The sequence below is a fragment of the Ptiloglossa arizonensis genome, chromosome 1, assembly GCF_051014685.1.
Source record: "Ptiloglossa arizonensis isolate GNS036 chromosome 1, iyPtiAriz1_principal, whole genome shotgun sequence".
Lineage (NCBI taxonomy): Eukaryota > Metazoa > Arthropoda > Insecta > Hymenoptera > Colletidae > Ptiloglossa > Ptiloglossa arizonensis.
This window is the reverse complement of record NC_135048.1, coordinates 5,853,747-5,867,964: the sequence shown is the minus strand read 5'-3', so window position 1 is coordinate 5,867,964 and position 14,218 is coordinate 5,853,747. Positions and strand designations below refer to the sequence as shown.

The following is a 14,218-nucleotide window of genomic DNA, read 5'->3' as shown; positions in this document are numbered from 1 at the left end:
ATGTAATTATTACATTTGGAATTGCTTGCATCTATTTGTATAATAAATATTAAGAGTATTTCGTACGCTTATCAAGTATCTAGATATTCGTTAATTCCGAATAGTGTCAGTGTTTATTATTGTAATAATAATATTTGAATAATGATATTCCCGTTCACTAATATTCGATGTTTATTCATAGCCCTCGAATGCTTATAAAATATTCAAATATTAAATTATTCGAATAATCTCAACCCTCACCGAAACTTGGTATAATGAAAACTCGACAAATAGGTGCAAGAGCTTCTGGAGAAACTTTTGTAATTGACTGTATGCCTGATAAAATTCCCGATCAAAACGCATAATGCCATTTTGTTTTCTAAAACAAACAACGACTACGATCGACTTTACGAGATCTCAAGTCGATATTACCGCATCGAAATCGGGTCTGGTTCAGTTGCAATTCGATTCCATCGAGTCCACTTATTTTTCATCATCGAAGATCCAAAATTGTTCAAAGAAATCTCAAAATCGGCTCCTGCAAATGATGACCTCGAGGTCTACCAACGACAACGTGGTGGAAATCCGAAAATTAAACCAATACTTAGGAGCAATCATAGGTGAGCTAACCTTCTTTCATTTCGCTTAAATGCTCACATCCAAATTTTATAACTATAGTACACTTTTTTATATCATAAACGTATCGTTAATTAAACAACGATGTACACTTACATCGTAATTGCGATGTTAAAATTGTCCTAAGATTATAATATTTGATAATTTACTCATTTTTATATCACTTGGAATAACAGTTGGTCTATTTTTTCAATTTTTCAGAAATTTTGGTACGATGTCTAAATTTATATTAATATACATTTTGATATATGTTATTTGTGTACTTCTTCTTATTTTAATTCTATGCTTTTTGTATTTTTATTTAGACGATGCTATGAACGTTCTACCAATGCGTCTCTAAATTGACAGAATTTACTTTTAATTGCATAATTCTTATGCATATAATATCTTAAATGCAAAACACATTACATTAGACTTCTTGTCATGTCTTAAATGACAATATCTTAACTCACCGGTTAAAGTAAAATATTCTCTTCAAAGAATTAAAGGGCACAATTTGTTATTTCGTTCTACAAGTTGTGTCGACACAACCATTGCAATTCCCCAAAAAAGATTCTTTGTCTAAAGTTTCCATGTTCTTTGTTATTTTCACAACTAAAGAACTTTCGAAGTGTGGGATTTATTTCAAAACTTTTACTTCAATCGTGATGGTTGTAAAGTCGAAACTTTTTCATTTTTTAAATTTGTAAGGTAACTTTTTCTTTTTTTAGAATTTCATTTCTTTTTCTAACTTTTCGTAACTTTTTTTCGAAACGTGCATTATCTTTAATAATTATCACTCCATCGCTAACGGCATTGTAAAGAAATATTACTTTACAATCTGATTTTGTATATTCTATTTATTTTTGTATTGTTTTATCATATCATTCTATATAAAAAATTCTTTTTTCAAATTTCCATTTCGTTTGTTAGTTCCATTTAAAACGAGAAAATGCTACACACGATAAATTTCGAAGAAAAGTATCCACAAACTTTTGTTCATAATTTATAATTAGCAACAAAAGCAAAAATGATTCGAACAAATTGTATTTCTTTCCAAAACGTATGATATTCCCTCTTAATATTTTATACAACAAATGCAAAACGTATTTATATAACAACTGCCTCATTTAACGTATTTGTCGTGCAAGTTTAGACCTATAGATGCACAAGTATGAAACAAATAGAACTATGCGTGTGTATACAAGTGTGTGGGAGTCGACGTGCAGCCAAAATGCTTTGTTAAAATCTAATCAGAAATAGAAAAACCTAATCTTGTTTTCATGCAAATGCAAGTTTTTGCAGAAGACAAATACAGCAGTAAAACTTAAAAAATTGTATCGTTACTGGAAGACCTTAGAAATATATTTTGCATAATGCACCTACTATGCATTGTTTATTTGAATTGACATATTCACAAATAAACCGTATGTTTTATGCATATTCATTTTGTTTCGTTAAATCATGTACAGTTTATTAGACTCTCTCATACTCTGTCAAGGATAATTTTATTATTACTGACAATGTGCCCAAAACATTATGAAACATTATGAAACAATCCTTGAAAAATTGAGACCACAATTTACATTCACATGATTCAATAATTGGTCGACTGTGACGTCTAATGCGATTCAGATACAGACAAGTAAAAAATGTTATTTGATTATAGGTGGTAAATACCATAGATTCCGAGTTACAAACGATTAAAGAGAATTGTTCAAGTACTTTTCGAACTTTTGAAATATTATGTTCAATATTTTATAACTCTGAAGCTATGGTATCTCCAACCTATGTTAATATAACGTATTTTACTCGTTTCAGTGTATAACGTTATATTCTTGTCCGTACAAGGAACATCTTACGCGACTTTGGCACGCATAACGCAAGATCAATCAACGTTCCGGTATTATGGTAATGGAGACAGAGTGGGAGAGACTTTATAAGCCTTGGAGATCATGTTGGACAGCACTGGTGTAGATTTACCCCCTATAGCGTCCACATGCATTTATGAACCGCCTTGTACATATTTAGGGTATTAAGAAACTTTTGTCGTATGCTGATGTAGATAATGAGAGAGACACGATTATCTGTTAATCCAAAGAAGAGTCACCATATACAAGTTGTCCGATTTTATTTTTGCCCTACAATTACCTTTGAAACTATTAATTACTCAGACATTTCGGATGAAACTTCCAATAGTCCGTTTCGAAGAATACTTTTTAAAGATTTTTAAATCTTTAAATCTTAAATTTTTAAATCTTGCAGGATTTAAAGTCACCCCTGCTATTTTAATTTTGACTTTAATTTTAAACGATCTGGAATTATCCACGTATTACAATATATTGGGCTTGGTGTTGTATGTATTAAAGATTTGGTTAAAAAGTTACATTTTAAAAAAGAGTGAATGTTGCGGTTGATCATTTGTCTGTGCAGAGAGAATTTAGTATATTTGTAAAATTGAAACAGTGAGTTATTATTTCGCTAGTGTCCAATTTGTTTAAAAGATACAGGCCATTCAATTGTACAATTTTGACCAACTTGAGCACACTTGTACGACGAAACCTTTTTATCCCGCTGCGTATAATATTATGTTACCTTCGTGCGTACTCACATTTTATACGTTATTGTTTACTTACATAAATATCCTCAGTTGGTTTCCATCCAACCAAAAAAAACGCTCAACCATGCAAAACCTAATCCACCGTTCTGTAAAAGTCGAACGAACATTACCCGCAAACTGTGCCCTCTGAAAAGAAAACCTCATCCCCTCGGTAGTCTTTGTCGTTCAGATTTCTCTTCTCATTTTCTCAGTGAACGAATTTCCCCTCTGTGAGCGGGAAATACGTTGTCCACGAGCACTTGAGGTAAATTAATTACACGACCAACATGGTCGATTAAATTAGGTGGTGAACATGGCAACAGCGACATCTCGAATCGAAGAAGAAGCTCAGAACTCATGGAACGAAATAAAACCACTAACGAGCAGAGATGAACAAAATTCTAATTCGGATCAAATTTTCGAACAACGAGTATAAGATAAACAATTTTCCATCGGTCATTCGTCTAATAAAAATAATCGTGTTGATTATAAAACGAATTTGTACTTTTTACATTGAACGAACAAAAACTGATCTAAGTAACTTATCGAATAAATCATTCTATTTTCCATCGGTCGTTCGTCTAATAAAAATAATCGTGTTGATTATAAAACGAATTTGTACTTTTTACATTGAACGAACAAAAACTGATCTAAGTAACTTATCGAATAAATCATTCTATTTTCCATCGGTCGTTCGTCTAATAAAAATAATCGTGTTGATTATAAAACGAATTTGTACTTTTTACATTGAACGAACAAAAACTGATCTAAGTAACTTATCGAATAAATCATTCTATTTTCCATCGGTCGTTCGTCTAATAAAAATAATCGTGTTGATTATAAAACGAATTTGTACTTTTTACATTGAACGAACAAAAACTGATCTAAGTAACTTATCGAATAAATCATTCTATTTTCCATCGGTCGTTCGTCTAATAAAAATAATCGTGTTGATTATAAAACGAATTTGTACTTTTTACATTGAACGAACAAAAACTGATCTAAGTAACTTATCGAATAAATCATTCTATTTTCCATCGGTCGTTCGTCTAATAAAAATAATCGTGTTGATTATAAAACGAATTTGTACTTTTTACATTGAACGAACAAAAACTGATCTAAGTAACTTATCGAATAAATCATTCTATTTTCCATCGGTCGTTCGTCTAATAAAAATAATCGTGTTGATTATGAAACGAATTTGTACTTTTTACATTGAACGAACAAAAACTGATCTAAGTAACTTATCGAATAAATCATTCTATTTTCCATCGGTCGTTCGTCTAATAAAAATAATCGTGTTGATTATAAAACGAATTTGTACTTTTTACATTGAACGAACAAAAACTGATCTAAGTAACTTATCGAATAAATCATTCTATTTTCCATCGGTCGTTCGTCTAATAAAAATAATCGTGTTGATTATAAAACGAATTTGTACTTTTTACATTGAACGAACAAAAACTGATCTAAGTAACTTATCGAATAAATCATTCTATTTTCCATCGGTCGTTCGTCTAATAAAAATAATCGTGTTGATTATAAAACGAATTTGTACTTTTTACATTGAACGAACAAAAACTGATCTAAATAACTTATCGAATAAATCATTCTACGATGTTTTTATACGTCGTCTGTCATACGAATAGAATTTTGCCCGTCTCTGGCTGACGGTCGTTTTCATTCGTGAAATTCCAGCATCCCTTGGCGGTTTCACGCTCGGTGTCTCGCTTGGCTGGAATTCCAGGGCCGATGGGGTGTTCAGAAATCATCTGAACGCGAGCGCCTCTGAAATTGGACAGATCGGAGGCGTTTTGAACGCGGGTGCCTGTTTCGGAGTGATCCTGGTGCCGTTCCTCGTTGGACGCGTCAGTAGAACGACGATGATGTTCGCAACGATGCCAGTCCTCGCTCTTGGATGGACTCTCATCTGCTTCGCTGGCCAGAAAGTATGACACGATCGTTCCTCATCTACCCTAGGTGACGTTGTAGCGTCTGACGAAGCAACAAAAGCGGTTCGCTATTGAAAAGATTCGTTTTCCAAATTAGAAAAGACAGAGGTTCTTCCGTTTACATTTTTCAATTAGAGCTGAAGCTATTCGAATAACTTAATATTTGAATGTTATAGGGGTATTCGAATATCTTAATATTTGAATATTTTGTAGGTATTCGAATACCTTAATATTTGAATATTTTGTAGGTATTCGAATACCTTAATATTTGAATATTTTGTAGGTATTCGAATACCTTAATATTTGAATATTTTGTAGGTATTCGAATACCTTAATATTTGAATATTTTGTAGGTATTCGAATACCTTAATATTTGAATATTTTGTAGGTATTCGAATACCTTAATATTTGAATATTTTGTAGGTATTCGAATACCTTAATATTCGAATACTTTACGAGTATTCGAATATCTTAATGTTCGTATATTTTATGGGTATTCGAATATCTTAATATTGGAATATTTTGTAGGTATTCGAATACCTTAATATTTGAATATTTTGTAGGTATTCGAATACTTTAATATTCGAATACTTTACGAGTATTCGAATATCTTAATGTTCGTATATTTTATGGGTATTCGAATATCTTAATATTGGAATATTTGGTAGGTATTCGAATACCTTAATATTTGAATATTTTGTAGGTATTCGAATACCTTAAGATTTGAATAGTATTGGGGCATTCGAATATCTTAATATTGGAATATTTTGTAGGTATTCGAATACCTTAATATTTGAATATTTTGTAGGTATTCGAATACCTTAATATTTGAATATTTTGTAGGTATTCGAATACCTTAATATTCGAATACTTTACGAGTATTCGAATATCTTAATGTTCGTATATTTTATGGATATACGAATATCTTAGTATTGGAATATTTCGTGGGTATTCGAGTACTTTAATATTCGAATGTTATATGAGTTAATACCTTAATATCCGTATATTTTAGAATTAGAATACTTTAATATTCGAACATTAAACATGCACTTTCAATTTTCGAATATCGTTATTCAAATGCTACTAATTAAAGTTTCATTGCTAAAAGGCTAATTCTATGAGAGACTAAGAAAGATTAACTAACCGTTATATGAAAGATAACTACATTAATTACCTCAATAATTGCAAATGTTTGTTGCGTCTGTGGAGGTTCTACTGTATTATGTCAAAATACATGGTTAACTTGAATCGAATTTCTTTACGATACCTTTCCGGTCATCTTTGAAAAGTAAAAGTAAATTATCCTAAAGTATTCAATTTTCTATCCAACTTTCAGATAATTTTTTTCATAATTGGACGGATAATCTGCGGCATGTGCAGTGGCGCATTTTGTGTTCTGACGCCAATTTACGTAGCCGAAATCGCCGACAAAGAGATTCGCGGACGTCTGCTCATGTTTTTTCAACTTTTCGTCAATTGTGGTGTCATGTATGCTTTCGTCATAGCTTACGTGATCGACGAAGACAAGACCGTATGGAGGTACGGTGCAATTTAAATTGTATGAGATACTCAACGGAAGCCGCGTACAAATCCTGTCGGTTCATACTCAATTATTCATGAGTCTATTGGAAGAATTTTGTTGCAGTTAATCCTTTTAAAAGTCAACGTTTTACATTGTTATTTAACTGGAATAACTTCACCTCGATTTGACTTACCTTTAATGCTGTTTTCGATAGAATTAAATAGTTCAGCTTTGATTACAGCATTTAAAATTTAAATAGTTTGAAGTTTGAACACATTAAAACAACTGTATAGTTTTGTCACATAATCTGAATAATTTACATATTTTTGCTGTATTTTTTTTATTTAGAAAATTCAGTATAAGAATTTATCGTTTGGGAATTGAAAAATTTATAATGTTCGTTTAATATATTTTTTTAAATGGTTTTTACTTTCTCGATAAACTTTTAAGTTTCAATTTATATACAAGATGACTTAAACTAATTATTTACTAAAATGTTATATCGATATAAGAAACTTTTCAGTTAGTTTTTTATCAAAGCAAAAACTTTCGCAATATTAAGAGATGTGACAAATTTAACAAATTCTCCTGTCAAAAAATTGAACGTATAGTGTTTGGACAATATATGTACTCAATTTTCAATTGATACAGTAAAATAATAAACGTCTTTCATCTTGAGAAGTTTAATTTGCTTTCAAATGCAATATTTTCCTTTGTAATCAGTATCCTCAGGTCTTTGTAAGGACTTGTTTTCGAGAATCAAAAACAATGCAAACCTTGAATTTTTCTAGAATCTGTATAAATCAATTTTTTCCTCGTAAAGGTACAGCTCAATTTGTGGGATCGCGTGCTTCTCGATCATGCCGACGAAATTACTACCAGAAAGTCCCCTCTACTATTTGTCAAGAAACGACGAGATCAATGCAGAAAAATCCTTGAGATGGTATCGCGGTGACACTTACGACATCCAGTACGAAATTAGCGAAATGAAGCGGCTAATTCTCATGACTCCCTCGAAAAAGGTAAACATAGTTATTTGTTTGATCGATGGACAGGTTCTCTACGTGTAGAAAAACAGTTGTATAAAATACATTTGAAACGTGGTATACAGCGTATAATACACGTCTCTGTGTTTCGGAATCGAAGCTTCACCGGGAGTTGCACATCGAACATTAAAAAGAGCAACATTTAAAACTAGCTGGATCAGAGTTGTTTCACTAAACTATTTGAATAATGTTCCAACAAAGTTAAAAATCCAATAACGGAGAAATATAAAAGTAACGAAATTAATCCAACCAGAGCCGTTTAAATTATACCAAGCTTTACACTACTCCGTTGTACTATAATTAATGAAACAAGGCAACAGGTTAACGATTGCATAAAAACGGGTACAATTTAAGAGTTGATTCAAGCGAAATTACATACTACGATCGAACTCTTATTAATTATTTAATTTTACGGCGCTTCGTTGCTATAGATTCACAATTACGCAAAGAAATTTTCTGGAACGTAAGGAACGATTTACAAAATAACGAAATTGAAAAATAAGAATTAGAACTATTAGAACGAAATCAAACTTTCTCAAACTATTAAGAACCTATAAAACTGAAATCCAAGTATTAGGGAATTATATTTATAACTCGAGCAGAATACTCAAATACGATTAAACATTTTCAAACTACTTCAAAAATTTGAAATTCTGTTTCTAAAACAAACTTTCGAAAGTCAAATGAAAAGGGACAACAAAAAATACAACTATGCCACGGAAACTCAAAGCAGTTAAATACTTTCAAACTATGTCCAACATCGCGTAAATTCATTCAACATGAAAATGATTTCACGAAATTAAAAGCCATGTAAAAGAAGACAACAAAAATTCACTGTTAAATCAGAGCGCCTGATTGGATCCAAACTGTTCCAAACTGTTCCAAACTGTTTCAAACTGTTTTCATTTTACATAATTTTATCGAAGAATTTTTACAAGATCAAACATTTATCGAAAGAAAATAAACATTTGGGAGCCCTTCGGACTACTGGGACGTTTGATCAAACAACATCAACATCCAATTTTGAAATATCTTCATTAAATTCGTCGTACTAATCGCCAACTCTATACCAATTTCCTGTTTCCAGCTGAGCCTAAAGATGCTAGCAAATCGTCGAGTTCTCCGTTCTCTGGTGACCTGCTTCGGAGTCATACTGGGCCAGCAATTTAGCGGCATCAATATGATGATCTTCTACGCTCTAGCGCTCTTCAACACCATCGGTTCCGGTGAGCTGACCGGAAGCGAACAGACGTTAGTCGTCGGCGCCGTACAAATATTGGTGTCCCTCTTGGCCTCGTTCCTTGTGAACGTACTCAGACGTCGAATTCTCCTCACTGTGTCCACCCTGCTTATGGGATTGTTCCTGATACTGTTGGGTAAACAGCTTTTCATCGAATGATCGATTCCGGGGACTGAGAATCACTCGCAACAGATGTGTGCCTGTGCAATTATTGAAACAGGTGTCCTTCATTTCACTCGGACAAATGCTTTCTCGGAGTCAGATTTTTCACAAAAAATGAATAGATTAGATGATAAAAATAATCTTGCAGGTAGAAAGTTTTCTCAAACTTTGTCCTTTTATTTTGTCGAACATCTTTAACTCTTTGTTTTGGGCCCTCTTCGATAATGAATATTAATAACTGAAGACCTGCAAAGGTTATAATAAAGAAGAGCGAATTTCTTAAATGTTGGTCAAGTAACAAATATGTATTATCAATACAATACGAGTTACAAATACACAAACCAAATATTGACTCTGAGAAGTCATGACTGACGTGGGATGCAGCTTATGAAATTTATTATTTTCGTATATTTCCAAATTAATTTCAATCTTTTTAAATAGACACATTGTCCAAGAATATTCAAAGAATAAGATAATTTATTTTGAGTAATTTAGAGTATTTGAGATACTTTCAATAAAAATCACGATTGTAATTTGTGATTGATTGGAAATGCAATTCGACAACGTTCCAAATGTAATTCACAGAAAAGCAATTAATTTAAAACGCTTCCACTGCGCTCCTGTATAATTCCTATTTGCATTCAATTGATTAAATACTAATAACACGTCAGTAATCAAGTAACAGCAATCGTTATATTCTTGCAATCAATGATTTATTACGAATACCAGGAATTTATATTAATGGTCCTTAATTGGGTGAATCAACAGTAGTAATACACATAAACAGGTATCGTTTTCGTCTGGTGATTTCTTCGTTTATATCATAAATTGTAATAATTTAAGTTTGCAAACAGCACCGGATTTTTTATGATAATCTATAAATAAATATGTCGCAAGTACTCTGAATTAAAAAAATTAAACATATAAACATTAAAAAAGATTAAAAGAATCAAATGATTTCACAAAAAAAAATATTTAAATGAAACAAATTTTCTAAAGAAATTTTTTTAAATATGTATACATTCACGTAAGAAATTTATTTGGATAAATATGTTAAGAATATTACAAGGTAACTTTCATCTTTTTAATGGTATTTATATTCTTGTATCCTAAATTTGCAAGATACACGAAACGTACGTGCTTTGTATTCCACTTTAAAAGAATAGATTCAATTTAAAAATCAGGTAAGCTATATTGGAATATTTTTAACAATTCCACGTAAGTATACTTGCTTTTAAAATTCTAATAGTGAAAGAGATTATTATTTTCTTCTAACCTCAATATGTTAAATTTGTTTCAATTAAATGTGCTCTTGTGATTCGTATAAGCAATTCGTACAATAAATATTCGATATACATATTTTTCATCATTTTTGGTGGACAAAACTTCCAAGGAAAAATTGACTCGTTCATTGGCCACAACTCCTAATCTAGACGTAACTTATACCTGGCTTATACCAGCTTAAAATACGAGCTCTTCCGCAATACTCTCAGTACATGCTACATAACACACATCGAGACGTCAAAACAGACCATATATCAAATAGCAATTCGAATGCTTATTGGCAACTTTTTAATGGAAGATAAATTCTAAATTCAAGGTTGAACTTGACTCTTGTTGCATTCCTACTTCTAATGCGACAAATTTTTAGATAAGTTTACTACATTTATTCTCACATATTGTTTCTGATAATTAGATATATTTTTTATCATTTTTCACTTGTCCTTCAATGAACATAATAACCTCCTCTTTTCTTTTTGTAATTATTCTTGTATTTTTAGACAATAGCTATTCGTTTATATGTATATAACTAATACACCCCACACAGAAAGATTTGTTCATACTACCTCAGACACACAGAAACCACTAACAGAGAGTAACCCTTTCCTAAACACATGATACACAAGATAGATGCACACGAAATTGGTACACCGTCGACTACCGAACAGTGCGGATCATGCTTGTACTATTGCTAACAAATGATCGACACGTTAAAATTTTAATTCATCTTGTATAAATAACCATTTCCAATATCAGCAAAAATAAATGTGGAAACTTTTTAAAATAACATGTAAACTTGTTCAAATTCTAAAAGATTCCTTTCTACGATATTCAAAGTATCCAAAAGTATCATAATTTAATACTTTTTAATAAATTCCTCAAAAATACAAGTACTATTATATTGTACAAACTTTTCAATGTATCTGGTTTTTATAGTATTATTTTGTTACATTTTAATGTAACATTACATGCGGTAGTAAATTTGTTGATAGTGTACTAACTTCATGCGTACATATCTTGCAATCATGCACTTAGAAAAGGACAGCTTCTGTGTTAGAAGCTTCAATGCTTCTGCGGTAGAATAGACAAGTTTTTTTTCTATGGTTGTAATAAATTAATCAGTGTATGTCGTAAAAAGTAGAAATGCTGATTTTCCTTTCAGCTAATGGAAATGAAGATAGTCCTGTATTGTAGTAATGTCATATTAGTATGTGTTTATAACACACAGTGTCATATTCTTTTTCTTCACCTTGGAATAAATATAAAAAATAAATAACTAGTTTAGCCACAGATTCGTTACGAAGAAATTTTATCGTTACGTTGCAATATAATTTTAGTTGAACTGACCAGCATGTATCATTGTAATGATTCGATTCCTTGCAGATGAACAATTCTTTTAGATTTACCTGTTCAAATTCTCATACTGAATTTCATATAAATTTTAAATAAAATGTCTCCATTCTCTAAAAGACTTTAACTTTATTTGCTATGTACAAAATTACAAAAGTAGTACTTATCTATAATTACATTTTTATAAATAGAATGATCGAATTTATCAGTATGTATAAGTTTCGACTAAATCTGTGCCAGGTGTACCTATTGTATTATTATACCAGGTATAAAATATAACCGTATACCTAACTACTATACAGTAGAAACACCGTTACTTCTCCAACTCGCTATGACCCAAACACTTGTCATTTACAGTTTACAACGACTACTCTTGTCGCTCTATATTCTACTTACAACTATCCAAGATAGATCACAGTATCAAATGACTCATTCTCACTCATTCAGACACATATACGCATTGTATACCTTGTGACACTAGTTTATTTCGATACAATCTCAACTCATTACCGATACAACTCGAGAGAAGTAAAAGAAAAGAAACTGACACGCGAGAACACGATATACGAAGATCGTACAGATTTCTCTGTAGATTCTTAATTTGATCGCAAAAATCATTTTAGTTGATTTCTTACTTTTTTGCCCTTACCAATCTCGATTGGTAATAAAAATTTCAAGCTACGTATTTCCAACAGTTATAGAATGGCGTAAAAAGAAACATAGAGTGGCTCAAAAAAATATTCGTACCTTATATTATAAAGACATTCCCCTAACTTACAAATCTGATTTTAATGAAAGTTTTTGTGCGTGTAAAGCATACTGCTCCGCGTGTGAGATAATTTTTTTCTCGTTAGAAAGTGTTCTCGAGAGGATGAAATCAAAACCCGAACATTCAACATTTTTTAAACTTTGACAGAATTTTTGTCTGGAACTTTTTCCCAGTAGAACGATATTACACTAAAGCCTGAATATTTTTTATAAGAAAATTTTTGTTACATCAATTACAAAGTTGTAAAGAAAATGAAAGTCGTTGCAAACTCTTCAATCGTATAAAATCAACTGAAATCAGCCCGAGTGTCATTTCTCTTCGATTTTTAAAATACAGCTTCGTAATAATGCAAAATAGAGCAAAACTTTTCATATGAAATATTCAGCTCACGCATAGTGCTTGTGCATAGTGCGAGTTGAGTTCTTGGTGCACTACCATTCTGTTGCAAGAAAGTCCCGAGAGAAGTTGTATCAAAAAACATAAGAAAAAAAACATCACAACCTTCGAGATTTGATTTTACCTTTCTAAAGAAATTTTCTGTGGACAAAAAAATTTCTCTATATACACTCTATTGTGCTCTACACTGTTCAATAAATTTCATCGAACGACAAAACTTATTGAACAACCTAATATATCGGAGTCCCTGAGGGTCTCTATATACACTCTATTGTGCTCTACACGCAAACTCTCGTTAAAATAAAACTTACAGGTAAGAAGCATTTCGTTACAATATAGCGTACGAATACTTCTCTGAACCATTGTAATAGTTTGTTCAATAAGTTTTGTCGTTCGATAAAACTTATTGAGCAACCTAGTACTACACTGTTCGATAAATTTCATCGAACGACAAAACTTATTGAACAACCTAATATATAGGAGTCCCTAGAGTCTCATCCACCTTGGTATGATCCAGTTAACCTAAGAGTCAATGTACGATTGATCGAGACCTCGTCTGAATAGTACTTTTTGTTTCAGGTTGGTTCTTCAGTTTACGAGACATCGATCCCGAGTACGATGACCTCTACTTCTGGATGGCGCCTACCTGGATCACCCTCTTCTTCGCTGCCTTCAACCTCGGGTTGGGACCGATCTCTTGGTCACTATTGGGTGACGTACTACCAACGGAGGTGAAGATTCCAGCCGCTGCCAGCGCAGTAGCCTTGGGTTGGCTGGTGTCACTGATGGCTATCTTAACATTCGACGAAATGATCATTTCACTTGGCAGTACAAAAGCCATGTGGCTATCCGCTGCTATATGCTGGCTCATCTCTCTATTCTGTGCCATCGTGGTCAAGGACACCACTGGAAAGAGCCTAACCGAAGTTCAGGAGGATTTTGGCATCGAATTTACCAGAAGTATAGAGGAGACCTGATGGCTACTTGTGAATTCGACGGTTAATTGGGCTTTCTATCGATTGGACTTAGCTTCTGCTGCCTTGATTCGAGAGGGGACTTACTTCGGTCTATACCATATTGATTGGCTAAATAATTTCGACGGTAAAAATTCTACTCGTTGCTAATACTGTTTGAGAGGTTATATTTCCAGCATCGTATCGACTAATTTATTGCCGTGATCTGTAACACGGCCATATTTTGCGCATTGTACTAGTCTGCTAATAATTCATTTGCGGTAACCTTCGTTGGTGTATCGTTTAACGAACTGGGTACTAGAGTGCTCGTTTTCTGTCCGGCATAGTCGATAT

General features: G+C 32.3%; 1 protein-coding gene across 1 annotated transcript; it reads left to right on the top strand.

The window, feature by feature from the left end:
- Positions 1–526: 526 nt before the first annotated feature.
- LOC143152105 (facilitated trehalose transporter Tret1) lies at positions 527–13,888 on the top strand. Its single transcript, XM_076321825.1, has 6 exons — positions 527–599; positions 4,892–5,142; positions 6,482–6,684; positions 7,491–7,689; positions 8,801–9,089; positions 13,491–13,888. The coding sequence occupies exons 1-6, from the start codon at positions 527–529 to the stop codon at positions 13,886–13,888; spliced, it is 1,413 nt and encodes a 470-aa protein (XP_076177940.1).
- Positions 13,889–14,218: the final 330 nt, after the last annotated feature.

Bases quoted from the DNA above. Each gene is read 5' to 3' on its own strand.
- LOC143152105 (XM_076321825.1), top strand. From the start codon at position 527: ATGACCTCGAGGTCTACCAACGACAACGTGGTGGAAATCCGAAAATTA. The intron at 5,143-6,481 runs GTATGACACGAT...TCCAACTTTCAG, and splicing joins TCTGCTTCGCTGGCCAGAAA to ATAATTTTTTTCATAATTGG. The intron at 9,090-13,490 runs GTAAACAGCTTT...TTTTTGTTTCAG, and splicing joins ATTGTTCCTGATACTGTTGG to GTTGGTTCTTCAGTTTACGA.